At 38.3% G+C, this 19,707-nt stretch overlaps 1 protein-coding gene across 5 annotated transcripts in view; it reads right to left on the reverse strand.

Moving 5' to 3' along the window:
* stac (C2 and C2B_Munc13-like domain-containing protein staccato) overlaps window positions 1-19,707 on the reverse strand; it is a 184,364-nt gene that overhangs the window by 16,856 nt on the left and 147,801 nt on the right. For 4 of the 5 annotated variants that reach the window (XM_015168274.3, XM_015168276.3, XM_070210807.1 and 1 more), the window contains 4 exons: window positions 7,289-7,503; window positions 6,950-7,230; window positions 6,795-6,885; window positions 6,667-6,740 (listed from right to left, as the gene is read on the reverse strand). In XM_015168274.3, the coding sequence (XP_015023760.1) occupies window positions 6,667-6,740; window positions 6,795-6,885; window positions 6,950-7,230; window positions 7,289-7,503 (661 nt within the window). Of the gene's footprint in view, window positions 1-6,666; window positions 6,741-6,794; window positions 6,886-6,949; window positions 7,231-7,288; window positions 7,504-19,707 lie in introns of those variants that run through there. The other variant, XM_070210808.1, reaches the window with a different exon arrangement.

A 19,707-nucleotide genomic window follows, 5' to 3' on the forward strand; every position in this document is an offset into this window, starting at 1 on the left:
AAGATTAGTGTTCGACGCGGCAGCAAAGGTCGGTGACATTTACTTGAATTCGGCATTATCCAAGAGGCCGCAGCGCTACAAGTCACTGCCGGCTGTTCTTCCATTTTCTGAAGGTGCCGTTGGCGTTTGTGGAGACATCCGAGAGATATTCCATCAAGTGTTAATTCGACCGCAGGATAGATGTGCCCAGCGATTCCAGTGACGAAACGGCGATGATCGCCGGGAGCCTGACATTTATGAGATGAGTGTAATGACGTTTGGAGCTGAATGCTCGCCAAGCGCCGCGCACTATGTGAAGACCTTTATTGCGCTGCAGTTTCAGGATTCAGATCCTGGTGCGGTTAAAGCTATTCGTGAATATCACTATGTGGGCGTCTATTTGGACAGTATTGAAAATGAAGGCGACGCTTTCGCCATATCAACAAGAACAAAAGAAATATATGCAAATGCTGGATTTGAATTAAGTCAATTAACTTCTAGTTCGCCAACTGTAGCTGACGCCCTGAGGCAACATGTGGCTGCTAGAAGCATCGGATGGGGCAAAGCTAAAGAAAAGATTCTGCTAATGTGTTGAATGAGAGCCATGGATGAATACAAATTTAACATTTGCATTTTGCACAAACACAATATACCCTTTTACCCATTTTTAATGGGTTCAGGGTTAAAGAGATTTAAATTGAAACATTTCAAAATTATGAAATAGCTGATTTAAGCGATTGGCCGATTTGAAGTTTAGGCGCTCCGAGAGTGAGCGCACTTATGTATGAGTACACCCGCTCTCTCTTTAAAGACAATATAAACACTAAAATGAGTAACGCGAATGCGTCGCAAAATTTCTAGCCTGGCCTTTGAGGCTTCGTACGGCATGCCTGCCGACTGGTTGTTCCTTCTCCAAAGAACAGACGAACGAATGCCGAAGTCGCGGATTGCTGATGCTGACACGAGCTACGTTAGTTAGTCGAGTTAGTCGCCAGCCTGCCTTCAGCAAAGCTGGTGGATGCTGCTTTGCGTCGCTTCGTTTTCGAAGTACATTGAGCGAAAGAGTTTAGATCTTACGATCGACGCAAAGTGCTTGTGCTTTATCCATGAAATGCATGCTTTATTTAAATGATATATTACCCTAGATATTAACGATGAATTTTACTGGAAAATTTAAGAACTTATACATATAATTTTTACAGGCGCTTCTTGCGCAATAACTAGCAAACATAGATTGATTTCACTTTTCTTTTTGCGCAGTGTATGCTCGAGAAAAGTTCTTGTCTCAGCCAATAGCGAGTGTGCACCTTTGGTTGCATGCGTGAATTATACATGCATAAGAACTTTAAAGTATGTATGTATGTGTTGTTATTCACTGCTCTGGCTTTAGCTGGCACGAAATTAAATTTCTTAGTTTTCTAGCGCAGATGATGACCTATCCCAAATTTTTGTTGATATATGAATGCATTTTGTGTACTGAGGTTGGCTTCGCAGAATATATGTATTTCTAAGTCGATGCAAATATTTACGTAATTTCTTTAAGTTAAATTAATATTAGTTTTATTCTCCAATTAAGAAATAAAAGAGTGCTAAATAATACAATTACAATTTACAATTTACAATTACAATTTCAAGTCGACTCGTAGGTCATATTTAGTTATGACCCTATTATAATTATAATAACCTCCTCGCGGTGTTCCCTGCGTAGTTTGTTCTTTATAATTCAAACAAAAAATAATAATAAAAAAAAAAAATTAATTAAATGTATCTTTGAAAACAACAAATTTGCACTTTTATTTCCTTAATTTATTATGTATTACTCAAAAATAATAATAATTTAATTAATAATTTCAAATATAAAAAATTACATAAATATTTGCATCGCCTTAAAAATACATATTTTGTACGGAGCCAACCTCAGTCTACGAAATGCATTCATATATCAATAGAAATTTTGGGTAGGTCGTGATCTGAGCTAAAAAACTAAGAAGATTGTTTCTTTGCCAGCCAGAGACTTTGCCAGAGCAGTGGATAACAACACATTCAAATATGCTGTTATGTATGTATATTCACACGCATACAAACATAATTGCTTGCACGGCCCTCATAGAGCCGAAGCTGAGAGCAAATTCTATTTTTAGCTTTTTCGTTCTCTCGGCTGTGAGAGCGCAATGCTACAAATTTCGTTTTCGTTCTCAATTTTCGAAAAATCAAGCTGCATAGTAGCATTTTGTTGTATGGCGTTACTCGTCTTAGTGTTTATATTGTCTTTGCTCTCTCTATCTCTCTCTCTCTCTCTCTCTCTCTCTCTCTCTTTGTAGCTGTGTATTTATAACAGCATAGCCATATATGTATCCATAGGTATCCAAGTATATCCAGGTACATTACATTGGCTTTGCATACATTTATTTTAAATAAATAAGCATATTGGCACTAACATTCTTTAGTTTCAGAAAAATATATTATTACAATTTATTCATTAATTAATTACTGGAGAAATCGACTCTTCTGTGTTGACCAACATATTAACTGTCTCTAACTGGTATGTACGATTGTGGACGTGGATAGTAGGCAGCAGAAGCGTAGAGTGCTACATGCCAGCATTGACCAGAATAATGAAGAGCGACACTCAGGTCGCACCAAACAGTGTACAATCCGTAATGGATAGCATGCGGTCAGGGACTGCAACAAGTTTAATTACGCCTCTCCGTTAAATAAGTGGATACGTGTAAAAAGGTAACAGCCTTGTTTCTCGGCCAACGCCTCCAAGTGGATGCCGGAAGAGGCATCATCCCTTAATCACAATACATCGCAACCTGCAGGTAATATAGTGATGAATACTGGACCAGCGTATCCGCACACAAGGGCACCGCAGCTGGTCGATGGTCAATTGACGCAAAAAAGGAATTTAAGTTGTGTCGATTCGGATGGAGATCGCCTACTATTCTGCATATTGCCAGTGACATTGCAAGGGGCCATTTAGCGGATCGATACGTATGCGCTCCTCAACGAGCCTCGTCTGTAACGATAATCGACAACGATGCAGGGACGTGATGTGTTACAGTGCACGACTTCCAATTATCGCGGGGCGATGGACCATGCGCATCTTGTATTTCCAATGCAAACCATTGGGACCATATTCCGCAGCCACCGAACTTGAATGGGTGGTTTGAACGGCAACGCCATCAATATTATGTCTCCTATGAGTGTCACAGGAGGATGCAATCCAAAAGATGGTAAGTGACTATTTTGATATAAAGAGCTTCGGTTTGAAGCATACGCCACCAGTCGCAGGCACCGACGATGCACAAGCTCAGAAGATACTCGAAGACACCACTGTGAAAATAGGGAAACGTTACCAGACAGGTTCGTTATGAAACCATGATAATGTTGATTGGTCAACATTGAGAGAAAGGTGAAGCTTAACGATCAGTTTAATCGAGCCTATATGAAAATTATGGAGGATTATGTTCAAAAGGGATATGCTCGACGATTGAATCATGAGGTCGGTTTAGCCAACAGCGACAAATTTTTGTATCTGCCGGCCTTTGGAATTGAAAATCTAAAAAGGCCCGGCCAGATAAGACTAGTGTTCGACGCGGCAGCAAAGGTCGGTGACATTTACTTGAATTCGGCATTATCCAAGAGGCCGCAGCGCTACAAGTCACTCCCGGCTGTTCTTCCATTTTCTGAAGGTGCCGTTGGCGTTTGTGGAGACATCCGAGAGATATTCCATCAAGTGTTAATTCGACCGCAGGATAGATGTGCCCAGCGATTTCAGTGACGAAACGGCGATGATCGCCGGGAGCCTGACATTTATGAGATGAGTGTAATGACGTTTGGAGCTGAATGCTCGCCAAGCGCCGCGCACTATGTGAAGACCTTTATTGCGCTGCAGTTTCAGGATTCAGATCCTGGTGCGGTTAAAGCTATTCGTGAATATCACTATGTGGGCGTCTATTTGGACAGTATTGAAAATGAAGGCGACGCTGTCGCCATATCAACAAGAACAAAAGAAATATATGCAATTGCTGGATTTGAATTATGTCAATTAACTTCTAGTTCGCCAACTGTAGCTGACGCCCTGAGGCAACATGTGGCTGCTAGAAGCATCGGATGGGGCAAAGCTAAAGAAAAGATTCTGGTAATGTGTTGAGTGCCAGCCATGGATGATTTCAAATTTAACAAGTAGTACCACAAAGTACCCCGATGTGTGCTAAGTTTGGAGCGAGTCCCTAGAAGAGGGAATTCTTGAGCTTTAGCATGCCAACAGTTGATCTATTGGGATTTTTTTTATTTTTTATTTTAGCTGTCTAATGATAACTGGAAAGTTAAAAATGCGTGAGATCTGGCGACGAAATGTGTAGTAGGATGCACGCTTACCATATGTGATCGCCCGCGCCTTTAATAAATGGTTTCATAACAAGAACAACTTGAAAAGATTTCGAAGCTCGTGCCATTACTTTGAACCCATACTTGTGCGGGTAGTACAACTGCATGTTTTCGACGCTAGCCAGTCAGCATTTGCAGCTGTGGCTTACTTAGAGGTCAGCGAGGTATGCGTCGTATGTACCGAGACGAAATGCCCCCCAATGAAAATGATGTCAATTCCACGAGTGGAATTGCAAGCAGCCGTGTTAGAAAAGAGACTAATGGACACTGTCAAAATGGAACGCAGTATAGCGATCAGCGATGCTATGCTATGGGCTGACTCCAAAACTGTGATGCATTGGATAGGCAGCACCCACGGTCACGATGGTTAGGCAGGCCAACATTTTTGGGGTATGCTGGCCGCACCCCAAACCGGGCACGGAATACTGATCCTGCGATGATGAAGAAGAGATGCCGAATGAATTCGCCTTAGTTGCAGCATTTCAGAGATTCTCTAGCTACAGTCGGCTGGTGAGGACGACGACTTGGGCTCTAAGGTTCATGCGCTGGTGCTGTGGACAGAAGACTAAGCTTGAGAGATTCGGCCTCACCACTACGGAGTGTGAGGACGATGAGAGCTTGCTGATACGGCGAGCGTAAGCGAAGCGTTCCCTGACGAGCTTTGAGCATCGTACAATAGAGAATGATTCGGTCATCTAAGCGACATAAGAGGGCTGGCGCCGACCTGCGTGCGTATGGCAGGAACGATGTCGTACTGTGTATACCGCATAGTGAGAGAAGACTAATAATTTTTTCACACCGGCATGCACTACTACGTGAGAATGAAGCATCAAAAAGTGGATGCACCGATAGGCGACATAAGAGGCAGATTTTGGATAACAAAGCTGCGTTGACTATTGCATACAGTAATATCTAGATGTACCGTGTGCAAGCTACGTAGAGCGCAGCTAGCGCCACATAATAGATACTTTACCAGAGGACAGACTGGAGGCCAATGGATGGCCTTTTAAGTTCACGGGTCCGGACTAATTTGGACTTTTTGTGGCGTTCGGACGTCGAAAGGACGTGTCTGACAGCAAGGGCCATACATTTGAAGTTGGCACATTAACTACCAACTGATTCCTCCATAATCGTGATCAGGAACTTTCTTTGCCAACGCCGGCCTGTACTGAGGTTGTCCAATTACAAAATAACTTTGTTGGGGCCAACAGAGAAGCCAAAAGGATCATAGATGTATTCGAGCCAGAGAAGATTAAGGGTGAGCTATATTCATTGAATTGATCTTTAACTGCCGAACGAACCGAGCTAAAGAAGGAGCCTGGGAAAAGCTGGTGCAATATGTCAGGGGAGGGAATAAGCAACACGTATTGGAGAGTTTAATGATTGAGAATGGTGTGAATTCATGCCCGTTTACTCACTTGTCGGTGTCTACGGACCAGGAAGTCTTCTAATACCGAACGATCGTCTCAAGGGAGTAGCCAATCTGCCTGACCCCTATCCACGAACAGCCGAACGAAAGATGCGCGTCAAGGAAGCAGTGGCGCATAGCGAGGCTATTACGGACCGCTTTTGGAAACGGTGCATCTTGGAGTACCTGCCTACACTTGTGCGACGCGTGAAATGGTGTGTGGGCCTTAAGCCGATGCGCCATTGTGATGCGTTGTTTATATGAGACCCGAAGGAGAAAGGACTGCGGTAAGATTCTGAGTAAATATATATCTAAGTTCTAACCTATGTTATCCGTTCAGAATAAAACACGTGCACCAGCACGTTTTGCATTACGCTGTCTCTATTAAAATCGGAGTAACATGGCCATGGGCCAGGCGTAAACCTACAATATTAAAATTTCAACTCCACCTTCGCTTGACGTTCGACATATGCAAAATAACCCACCACATCAAACAACAAAATTATAATATAAAATATAAATCTTTCAGCAGGCGCAAAGGGTCTACCAAAAAATCGAAGGCAGCGCCAACCCATTGAAGAAAATATCTCTGCCTCGCGAAAAACGCCGGGATTTAATTGTGCGCACATCGACACAATACATACATATGTATGTTTGAATACATTGAAAAGATATGCAGGGAGAAAAAATCTGGCGGTGAGGCAAGCACTTATGGGGCTAATTAAAAATTCTTGATTCGATTATTTTAATATTTAAAGCATCTATATATTGTATGCACTACGTATACCTATCTCTTTAAATAAATGTAGGATGATGAATTTCATATATTGCTACCATTCTCTCGCATTTTCTTTATCGTATTTTATTTTAATGTATTTTAATCATACCTTTATAAATGAGGGTAAGCTCTGGCGGATGTAGTCCATGTTGTTAATAGCCAAACACCACTCTTGCGATAAAACTAAAAAAAAATTTTAAAACTATTGAAAAGAAAAGTTGTATCGTATTTACTTACTAAACATTTCCTCATTATCTTCTAACTTGGTTATGGTTTCTACACGGCGTGACATCCGTTGTGCATAGAAAACGCAACATCGGCATATATCCTTTTAAAGAAGGGTATTTGAAAAATGTATGACATATTATTTAAGAGTGTAGTCATCAACTTACATTTACAATTTTCGCTACAAATGTATACGATCCTTCTATTTCTGGCCAGTCCAATTGTTGCCAAAATATTTTAATCTGATAAAAAATGGCCAAAGTGTCTACTGCAGATGAACTATACTTAACCGTTTCATCGACAGCATGGAGTTGGTCTAAGTCTATAGCTTTCTGAATGCGATTAAGGGCCTTTATTATTGAAATATCAAGCCAATGTGTTACACCCCTTTCAAACCATTGATAAAATTCAGTCATCTCCAATTTACAGTTGGGACATAGTGATTGCCCTATGAAACCAAAAATGAAATTATGATAACCATGCAGATACTTTTTTAAACTCTTTACCCAGAATATTGTATCGTTTGAGAACCAAATAAACTTCAAATAACGTAGTTCCCATATTAACATCATCAATATTTGGTAAGTATTCAAACTGATCATCAGGAACATCTAACATTTGAATGTTTGTACACACGTCTATTACATTAGTTTTACATATCTCCACCAGTTTTGAATCATAAAACAGAAATAGTGTAGTGGAATAGTTAACACGAATTTTGCTGAAAGACAAAACAGACATTAAATGTATTAATAATTTTAGAAGTTAAACCGTTGTTTTAAAATTATCATTTTAAATGGCTATGAGTGTCAGTAGCTCAAAAACCAGGCGTGCCATAACTTGCACGAAACATTTTTAAGATACTACTGCAACTGTATATGAACTATAATTTTTTCATGAAATGTGTAACATATATAAATAAAGAAATAATGTAAAGAAATAAAATATAAATATTTGATTGATTGGCTTGAGGTCCAGAGTTTTTATTCAAGACCATTTATCTTTAAATTTCACCGATATATTTCGTACGCATTAGAAATGTTACACATAATAAACATACCCAATATCAAAAACGCACTCCGAAAATTGTACAGACATTTATTGAACTGCTAAATAGTTTCAGACGTGTAAAACAATGTATGTTTTGAATTGTTTAAGTAATTGTTTGATTTAATTTAATTTTTTTTACCCTTGCAGAGGGCATTACAAATAAGGAGACATCTCCGACACCATAAGGCATACATATTCTTGATCAGCATCAACCGCCGTGTCGATATAGCCATGTCCGTCTGTCTATTTCTATGCGAATAAGTCTCTCAGTTTTAAAGCTATTTTAATGAAACTTTCGAGAAGTCCCTCTTTCTGTTGCACGCAGCACATAGGTCAAAACCGACTGGTTCGAACCACTATACTATATAGCTGCCAAAGGAACGATCGGTCGAAAATTAAGTTGTTGTATAAAACAACATTTATTTCAAGATATCTTGACCAAACTAGGCATTTATTAGTTTTACTATGCTCCTCATATATATGCAAAATCCTATTAAGATCGGAAAACTATATCATATAGCTGCTATAGGAATGCTCGGTCGAAAATTAAGTTTTTGTATGAAAACCATATTTGTTTATCAAGATATCTTGACCAAAGTCGGCTTCTATAAGTTTTACGATGCTCCTCATATATATGCAAAAACCTACCGTAATCGGGCGACATTATCATATAGCTGCAATAGCAATGATCGGTCGAAAACTATGTTTTTGATTAAAATCTTTTTTGTTTATCAAGATATCTTGATCAGCATCACCAGCCGAATTGATACAGCCATACACGTCCATGTTTCCATCTCAACTTTAAATTGTAAAAAAAAAGGTTCAATGTCTTTGGAAAGTTCCACTTGTCCCATACTTACTTGGTGTTGTCCCTATTTGGCCGTCTTCAGCCGTGTCACATATTACAGCCAATATCTGGTTTTTGCCTTCTGTTACGATATTGTCGTTCTGTTACGAGCTGCAGGATGGAGTCACTGTACGCAGCAGCGAAGATACTCCTTTCTACATAGGTATTAACTATACTTTTCATTGCAAAATGTTATTCGTTATTTAAGATGGATTCAAGATTCCATTTCACTTTGTGCTCTGTAGCTTGTAATGTCTTATTGTATAAGAGACATTAAGGAGGTTTGTGGTCCTTCGGTTAGGTTTATTGCAAAAGAAAAAAACCGTTGATTTAATCGAATGCCCTCAAGGATTTGATTTAGACCGGAAATATACATTTCTGTTATCTCGCGCGTGCTAAGTTTTTAGCCTGAGCTGTTTTTTAAGCTACGACCCTTCCTTCAGAAACTCCAGCTTCTGCGATTAGGGCGCTCTACAATGTGGCTAGACTCGGAAGGTTCACGATTAATCTGTATAGGTAAACCGCTTCTTTTACTTGCACTTTTTTTTAATTTGTTTTCTTTCTCAACGGGAGAAAAAATATAAAGACTATTTTAATTGAAATAACTGTATTTGTTTCTCTTAACAACAGCGACGGATAACCAGAGGCAAAGTGGAGCCCCGATTAATTTTATAAGTATAATGTGCATGTATTTTGTATTTTGTGTTTGAGGGCAACGAATGTAATTTTAGTGGTGTTCGCGAAAATATGTGCTTAGCAATGATCTGCAATACATAAGTTGGTTATTATTAACCCAGCTTGAAGCATATGAACATGAGATAAACTAATATTTTTTTTTTAATAAAATCGGCAGATGTAAAAGCTGTGGCACAACGCAAAAGACCCGCGAATACCTATTCAAATGGCCGTCCAATACTTATGTCTGTAACAATGAAAACATAGCAACGGCGATAAAAAGATACCCAATATTAGTCTTTATTTATAAAATTACTTTTTAAATGCAGTTTGCAATTATATTTTGCCATGCAAAATCTCACTCTTTGATCGATTTTTCTAATAGCAATCGGATCGTGATAATATTTGATTCATATATAAGCATACTGATACTCACAAATGCCAAGTTTTGGTCAAGATAGCTTGATAAATGTTATTTATAGAAGAACCTACTTGCAGCTATATATTACACTGTTGAGAATTCTTTTATAAGATCCCTTATGTAATATAGACAGGGGCTTGGGAAATTCCGTCTACAAGAGTGGGAACATTGCATAAACACATTTTTCAAAGAATCCTCTTCGGTAAAAACGGGGCACTTTATTAAAATTCGTTCGAGACGCCTTTCACACTTTTCGCATATTTCAATACTATTGGATGGAAATTCTGGCTAAAGATGCGATGTTGTGTGTCCCTTTAGGTAATCATCTTGGACCCTTACTATTTACTCTGTTTATAAATGATCGTCCCTCAATTACATCTCAGGCCCGTGTACTTATACATACACTAGTCCCCTACATCAATCTCCTCTACAAGATGATTTTAACGCTATGTATCTTTGGTTATCGACCAATCAATTGCATCTTAATTGTTAAAAGTGTAAGTTTATGACCTTCAATCGTACTCCACCTTCCGAGGTTTAAATTGTAACCTTAATTTTCGGTTACCATCCTACTCCTGCAGGATGCTTTATCTCAATATTCTGTCTCGGTGTTGTCTTCCTACATAAGTTGATTGTTAGCGATAAAGATTCTCCTTTTCTGTTAGGGCGTCTTCAATTCTTTGTTTCGTTTACCCCAACCAGAAATTATCGCCCCTTATTTCTACCTACGTGCACAACAGATTACGCTATGCACAACTCTTTTCGTGTACTATGTAAAATTTTAAATAGTTTCTCTACCCTAATAAAATCGTTGCTTTTCAAATACCTGCGGGGAATCACAGCAATGAGTAGGGGCACAGCTTCCCGGACAAGCTTTTAATTTCTCCCACCGGGTCGTTGATTTCCCATCACTATCTCTTTATTCTATTTACTTATATGTCTTGTTTAAATTTTCTGACTTTATTAACAAGTAAGAGGTTCTAGTCGGGAGCTCTCGACTAGGGGACACCCTGAACCAAAGACAATATAAACACTAAGATGAATAACGCCCATACATTTTAATGCGACGCAAAATTTCTAGCCTGGCCTTTCATCTGGCATTTGAGGCTTCGTATGGAATGTCTGCCGACTGGTTGTTCATTCTCCAAGGACCAGACGAACGAATGCCGAAGTCGCGGCTTGCTGATGCTGACACGAGCTACGAAGTTAGTCACCAGCCTGCCTTCAGCAAAGCTGGTCGATGCTGCTTTGCGTCGCTTCGTTTTCGAAGTACATTGAGCGAAAAAGTTTAGATCTTACGATCGACGCAAAGTGCTTGTGCTTTATCCATGAAATGCATGCTTTATTTAAATGATATATTACCCTAGATATTAACGATGAATTTTACTGGAAAATTTAAGAACTTATACATATAATTTTTACAGGCGCTTCTTGCGCAATAACTATGTTAAGAAAATAGCAAACATAGATTGATTTCACTTTTCTTTTTGGATGCTCGAGAAAAGTTCTTGTCTCAGCCAATAGCGAGCGTGCACCTTTGGTTGCATGCGTGAATTATACATGCATAAGAACTTTAAAGTATGTATGTATGTGTTGTTATTCACTGCTCTGGCTTTAGCTGGCAAGAAATTAATTTTGTTAGTTTTCTAGCGCAGATCATGACCTATCCCAAATTTTTGTTGATATATGAATGCATTTTGTGTACTGAGGTTGGCTTCGCAAAAAATATGTATTTCTAAGTCGCTGCATATATTTACATAATTTCTTTTAATTAAATTAATAATATTTTTATTCTCCAATTAAAAAATAAAAGAGTGCTAAAATATACAATTGCATTTCAAGTCGACTCGAAGGTCATATTTAGTTATAACCCCATAATTATATTGGCCTACTCGCGGTGTTCCCTGCGTACTTTGTTCTTTATAATTCGAACAACAAAAAAATAAAATAAAACGAGAAAGAATGGCTATCTTCGGCACGCCAAAGATCTAATACTCTTGCAGACCCAACCTTTGCATAATGCTCATAGTGCTTTACCCCTATCTAAGAAGTACCGGGAAAATATTAAATGCCGAGTTTGATCAAGATATCTTGATAAACAAAATGTTTTTTCATACAACTTAATATTCGAGCGATCGTTCCTATGGCAGCTATATGATATAGTGGTCCGATCTTAATAGGATTTTGCATATATATGAGGAGCATAGTAAAACTAATAAATGCTTGGTTAAGATATCTTGAAAAACAAAATGTTTTTTCATAAAAAAACCTAATTTTTCGACCGATCATTCCTATATCAGCTATATGATATAGTGGTCTGATCTTAATAGGATTTTGCACATATATGAGGTTAGAGTAAAACTAATAAATGCCGAGTTTGGTCAAGATATCTTGTTTTTTCATACAAAAACTTAATTTTCGACCGATCGTTCCTATGGCAGCTATATGATATAGTGGTCCGATCTTAAAAGGACTTTGCATATATATGAGGAGTAAAGTAAAACTAATAAATGCCGAGTTTGGTCAAGATATTTTGAAAAACAAAATATTTTTTCATCCAAAAGCTTAATTTTCGACCGATCATTCCTATGGCAGCTATATGATATAGTGATCCGATATTAATTGGATTTCGCACATATATGAAGAGTAAAGTAAAACTAATAAATGCCGAGTTTAATCAAGATATCTTGAAAAACAAAATGTTTTTTCATACAAAAACTTAATTTTCGACCGATCGTTCCTATGGCAGCTATATGATATAGTGGTCCGATCTTAATAGGATTTTGCATATATATGAGGAGAAAAGTAAAACTAATAAATGCCGAGTTTGATAAACAAAATGTTTTTTCATACAAAAACTTAATTTTCGACCGATCAGTCCAATGGCAGCTATATGATATAGTGGTCCGATCTTGATAGGATTTTGCATATATATGAAGAGTAAAGTAAAACTAATAAATGCCGAGCTTGGTCAAGATATTTTGAAAAACAAAATATTTTTTCATCCAAAAGCTTAATTTTCGACCGATCATTCCTATGGCAGCTATATGATATAGTGATCCGATATTAATTGGATTTCGCACATATATGAAGAGTAAAGTAAAACAAATAAATGCCGAGTTTAATCAAGATATCTTGAAAAACAAAATGTTTTTTCATACAAAAACTTAATTTTCGACCGATCGTTCCTATGGCAGCTATATGATATAGTGGTCCGATCTTAATAGGATTTTGCATATATATGAGGAGAAAAGTAAAACTAATAAATGCCGAGTTTGATAAACAAAATGTTTTTTCATACAAAAACTTAATTTTCGACCGATTGTTCCTATGGCAGCTATATGATATAGTGGTCCGATCCAGCTGGTTTTCACATATGTGCTGCATGCAGCAGAAAGAGGGAGTTCTGCAAAGTTTCATTAAGATAACTTTAAAACTGAGGGACTAGTTCGCATAGAAACAGACAGACGGACAGACGGACATGGCAATATCGACTCGGCTGTTGATGCTGATTAAGAATATATATACTTTATAGGGTCGGAGATGTCTCCTTCTATGCGTTATACATTTCACGACAAAACTATAATACCCTCTGCAAGGGTATAAAAAATAAAAATTAATTAAATGTATCTTTGAAAACAACAAATTTGCACTTTTACTTCCTTAATTTATTTTGTATTGTACTTAAAAATAATACTAATTTAATTAATAATTTCAAATATAAAAAATTACATCAATATTTGCATCGACTTAAAAATACAAATTTTTTTGTACGGAGCCAACCTCCGTACACAAAATGCATTCATATATCAACAGAAATTTTGGGTAGGTCGTGATCTGCTAAAAATCTAAGAAAATTGTTTCTTTGCTGCCAGAGACTTTGCCAGAGCAGTGGATAACAACACATTCAAATATGCTGTTACGTATGTATATTCACACGCATACATAATTGCTTGCACGGCCCTCATAGAGCCGAAGCTGAGAGCAAATTCTATTTTTAGATTTTTCGTTCTCTCGGCTGTGAGAGCGCAATACTACAGATTTCGTTTTCGTTCTCAATTTTCAAAAAATCAAGCTGCATAGTAGCATTTTGTTGTATGGCGTTACTCATCTTAGTGTTTATATTGTCTTTGCCTGAACCCTCTTCTTCCAATATCAAATGCATATATATATATTCTATTTTAGAAGCTATATGTCAAGTTTGAGGACTCTAGCTCTTATTATTTACCAAAATAGCCCAACAAACAGGATATCGATATCGATTTTTATCGATTGCTTGAAAGCGGAGTAAGTTATCGATTATCGGAAATAAACTCAATCTGCGCAGGCCCTAGGAGCACCCTTGCGTATACATACGGACAGACGGACAGACAAACAGACGGACATGGCTAGATCGACTCGGCTATTGGGGCTGATCAAGAATATATATACTTTATGGGGTCGGAGATGCTTCCTTCTGTCTGTTACATACATTTGGATTTTGCACAAATGCAATTTACCCTCATACCACTAACCAAACAATGTATAGACATACCAAATGGCACTTTTAATCGAAACAAGAAAAATCGACCCAAAAAGTTATCATATACACATGCCAGCGATCAGGTATCCTTACCCCTACAACAAGCATGGAAAATAGCAATTTTGCACATGAACAGGCCAAACCCTTTAATAATTTCACACAACTGCTTACTTGAAAGCGTGTGCGTCAATTTTTGGTCTTTTCTTAAATTCTTCGACAAGCCGACGATGAATTACCCTTGCAGAAATACGACTTAGATATTTTTGCATTTTAAGCAAAATAAGTCCCTACAGTAAACAGAAAATAAATATAAATATTTCATTGCGGTCAATTAATTGTGTATTAAATAAAATTTGATCAAATTCTTCTCATCATGCCTGACTGGACGAAGAAATACATGATAGAGCATTTAAATGTGAGTGCCTATTGCTACCACAGGCACAAAAGGCACACAATTGAAGAAATAACATCTGGCTCGTGACAAACGCCGCGATCTACTTGTGCGCACATCCACACAACACAAACGTTCATATGAACGTTTGTAGGTCTCGGGGTTTTGTGGGAAGCTATGCAGGGAGAAAGAGATGAATCCAAGTGCGTGAAGCAATGAGTGAGAGCAAGCCACATGCATACACATATATGTTTTTGGGCTGTAAGGATTTAAAAATGGCATACATACATATATTAAGAAAACGCATCAGCCGCGACGTTGTGCGCTGAGCGAGATGCGGCTTCACACTGAACGTTCGGCTTTTGAGGCCGGCGTTCAGCCGCCACTCTCAGCAGTCTTACTCTGTCTGGCCACACTAAAATGGTCGCAGCTACCATTGGGGTCGCCTCGTTTCGATTTTTCTTGTTTCGATAAAAAGTGCCATTTGGTATGTCTATACATTGTACGGTTAGTGCTTATACCCATTTTTAATGGGTTCAGGGTATAATAACTGCTTCATCCTTTTTTTGCTATTGTGTTTTTTTAATATAGTAAATAAAGATTCATTCTGGATTCTGCAGCAGTCGCATGACCAAATATTCATACAAATATAAAGAGGGGGTGGACACTTAGTTTGGTGAAACAGCTGTTCCTTGTAAACAAGGTTGGCAAGCCACTTTAACACATATCGGAGCTGTAAATGCATTAAACTTCAAATTCTATATCTCACACACTTGTTCTTTTGTTGTTGATCGAAGCGAAGTGAAGAAATATTTCTGAGCCACATAACCAAATAACTTTATGACATATAAATTCGACAAATAAAACTTCTTATAATGTGTTGTTGTTTTCTTTTTCGATTTTCTTTAATTTGTGGCTAATTTTCAAAACAGTTACTGAAAAACATTAGCAGCTCCACCATTAGCGGCCCCGGCGAGATTTAATATTGTGAGATTTAATAAGATTGAGATTTAATAAGTGCATATAAGCAAGTTAAATATATATTGCCGAATTAAAAAAATAAATAAACGGCCAGTCTTCACGTGCATCATAAATTATTGTGACTTCTTATATTTAGGCAACTGCAGAACGCCTATGCTAATAAAATTCGCATATACATAGGCGTCGCTAGTTAACTTTCGCGCTCTCTCTTCTTTACAGTCATCCGCTGGCTGAACTGCACAATTCTTCGCTATGTTTTTATGTGTGTTGCTCTTTAGCCAAATAGTTTTGTTGTTTCGATTTAGTGATTGTGAAAAATAAATCATCCAAGGCGAGGATACAAGTGATATGTAGGCGAACAGGGTGTTTTTTTTAAGCGCACAGCGGCTGCATTGTTCGAGCGAACAAACTTAGTCTGCCTTTAATGCTGCGCATAATTCGCAAACTTTTAATGAAATTTGCAGCATTTTAGGCGATAATTTTGACGAGGTGGTAGCCATGGTTGAAGCTTGCGTTCGCGTAAATATTCAGTGACGTCAATCTAATGCCTCGTCCCATTTAACCTTTATTCGTCATGAAGATTTATAAAGCCCGTGATCGTGGCCAACAGAATGCGCTGCCCGAGCTTAAACTATCTACGCTTTCCCCTGAGTGTTCGGATTTCATCGCGTTATGTGAGTCAGTCGTCGATGAGGTTATTAACAAGTTGCTGTATCACCGCTCATGTTTGTCTGGCGCTGCGTTGGATCCTGTTCGGTCGTTGGAGTTTTCCGGTTCCAATTATGATATTGCGATATTCTAAATAAAAGATTTTGTAACAAACGTCTTTTTCTCCAGGAGCACGAAAATGAGATTCTTGGGCTAAAGAAGGTAGATTCGGAGTCGGCTTCAAAACTGCGTGAGTTCTGTGACAAGCTGCTTCAAAAATTGGACACAGACCAAATGGGAGGAGACCGCACGTAATTAGAAAGCCCAGACAGCCGATGAGTTCTTCGCATTTCTGAAAAGAAGTCACAAGCCTTAGATTATTCAGCCACCTTGGATGCTCTTGTGACTCTAACAATTACTAATAGTCGGCCTAGCTTCATCATCGACATATCGGATTTGGAAATCTCCTTGAACATAAGGCTTGCTGATCCTGCGTTTAACAAGCCACAGAACGGGTCGATCTCTCATTAGAGCGAGTCTTTTCTACGAGCTTTTGTCTGTTGAGCAAATTATGTTTTTGCAAGGACTATCTCTTCTGGTTCGTGACCGGTGGTTTTGAGAGACAGTGAAGTACCTTGTTATTAACTGCTGGCCTTACTCCTAATAACCACGCTGGTCAGTTAAGCGCTCCAATGGGTGATTTGGTTCGGGGTTTTTGGGAATTTGAAAGCTTGGAAGAGCCAGGAAGGAAGAGTTTAAATGTAAGCAGCACTTTGCCAACAACTGCGATTGACTTTGAAGCGGAGTGCATAGCTGCTAGGAGACTCCTATGGCCAGGCTTATCGTCGGTTTCTCAATTGGAAGCGAGGTCACCAAGGTCCTTGGTCTTGCATGGGATCTAGTGATCGACCATTTGCTATTTTAATTTTCTGTTCTGGGGAGCGAGCACTATGGGAGCGAAGCTGTTGGCTAATCTGATGCATAAAGTCAAGGGCACAGGCATCATCGTCAGCCTTTCAAATTCAGTGTTTTCGTGGCAAATCGTGTGGCTGCCATATAAGAACTTAACGCCATTATGTTTCGAAGGGCAGAAATCCAGCTAACATTCTTTCTAGAGTCACAGTTCCCGATGTCCTAGGCTAAATGTTTCAAGGACTATCATATCTATTAGATGTTCACTAAAAAGGCGATGTCTTGTCTTCCTGATAACATAAGCCATTATGGACTCACTGTTGCAGATATGCATTACGGCACTCGGACTCTTCTTGTTAGGAAGATTCTTTCTCTCGGAAATGTGGAAAAATCCAGCTCCATTGCATCTCTTGCACCATTTCTGGATGACGGTGAATTCCTCCGAGTGAGTGCCGGCTTACCCATTCGTCTCTGGACTATGATGCACAACTATGGTGCACAAAAAAAGTTGCAAAAAACTTTAGCAACTCAAGCACTATGTGTTTTCTCTACTAACACACTTCTTCTTAAAAAAAAAAACTCTCTGTTCCGAGAAGGAGGCGACTAGGCCAGTGGAAGGTTTCGTCGACAGGTGCGTATACATCTAATCTGATGTATCGATTTTTGATTCTGTCTGGTAGGGAATGTGCGACGTTATGCAGAACTGAAAACTTTCTTCAAATGATGGCATACGCCATTTCATTTCAGTAGTTGTACAGCTGGTGATTTTAGTCGTCAAATGCTTCGACGATACATAGACTGAATAAGCTTATACACGTAAAACATTTTAAGTATTTTTATCCATTCCTCTTGAATGGCCTTGATTAGATCGTTTTTGTTAATTGGCCTCTGTTTCCTATTCGCTTCTTTAAAAAAGCCCACAAATTTTTAATTGGGTTTAGGTCAGCACTCAGGGCAGCGGTTTCAATGACATTGTTGCAATTGTACTGCAGCCAAGTCCTTTGGGGGGTCTACGAAACCAAACTTTATTGCGCTCCTTGACACTTCATTCTTTAGAATGTCCAAAAAAGTCTCTTTCGTCATCATATCATTGAAAATGCACAGTTAGTATTATATTTTTTGTTCCAGAGCAGTTTTGGGCTTCCTCCAAACATTGCTGGGTCCGCTATGATAGTATAATATTCTTTTTGTCTCATCACCAAAAATAACGTCAACCCAGTACCATTGGCAATAGAACAATTAAGCAGTCTCTGAATATTAAATGCAGACAGTAATGACATCTTTCTGGGTATTTCAAGCAGTACCTGTCCATTTTTAAAACTTTACAAACTGTCTATTGGATCACTGTTTTCTTGCAATCATTTTTAAGTCCGATGATAATAATCAAATAATAAATTGTTTGCAGAGTTTCGTTGTATTTTAATAAATACAGGACATTATCGATAACAAATAGTTTTCGGCAATTACTATTGTGAATGTGCAAGCACTAACCATACAATGTATGGTGGTGCAAGTGTGTGATAGACTCGTATTAAAAACCGTATGTGTGCGAATACCATTCGCACAGCTGATGTGAAATATGGCCTCGACCATTTGAATGAATGAGAATTGAGTAATATATAAAAAAAGCTGAATTGACACCTTGAGCTTTTTTTTACCGTTTTAAAAAACACGAGACAGATCGGGTTGATCCGCAAACACAAAATTAAACCCAAAAAAACAGCTCATTTACCATAGGAAGCAACAACGAATCACTTGCAAGACAATAACAGTGCGCACGAAACCCAATTTGTTCTTCATCTTCCGTTTTGATCAACAAGAGGTTTGGGAGCCATGATGAGAACATAGGAAACATAGTGCAAAGAAAAGGGACAAATAATGTAACTGTGTTCTTTGCGGATTTGCCTGTCGTTTCTATAAGCCAGATGTTAGAAACAACATCAGCAAAATTTGGGTACCAATGTTGTTGTTGCAGAACCGAGTCTCGACGCAAGTAGGTAGATAAAAGGTATGAAAATTTGAATCCCAGCAGGCCATGGCATTCAAATCAAAGGGTTACGCGCACGGGGCACCATCATATATTATGAAGTCACATTTCATAGAATTGTATTTCTTGTGATGATTAGTACACATTTCTAACTTTATAACGTACATTTAAATATCTTATGAATGTGGTATTTTAACGTATATAATAAGCTTTGGACTGTGACGTAACATGTGCAACAGAACGTTGCAATCTTCTTAAATTTATAGATTTCCCTTGGCTTAGCAGATTTGCACCAACATATGAGAGATGAGACACAAATTGATACCCTTTTTTATAAGAATGGTATATAATTTATAAAGAAAACAACTATTATTGATTGTACCCATACTTGCACACTAAATAGGAATCAAATGTATATATAAGAAGGTTTGTGATAATTGGTTATATTGCTTATGAATAGTTTAAATACCCTATTCTGAGAAAAGGTGCCT

This window comes from Drosophila virilis, unplaced genomic scaffold, assembly GCF_030788295.1.
Source record: "Drosophila virilis strain 15010-1051.87 unplaced genomic scaffold, Dvir_AGI_RSII-ME tig00001170, whole genome shotgun sequence".
Lineage (NCBI taxonomy): Eukaryota > Metazoa > Arthropoda > Insecta > Diptera > Drosophilidae > Drosophila > Drosophila virilis.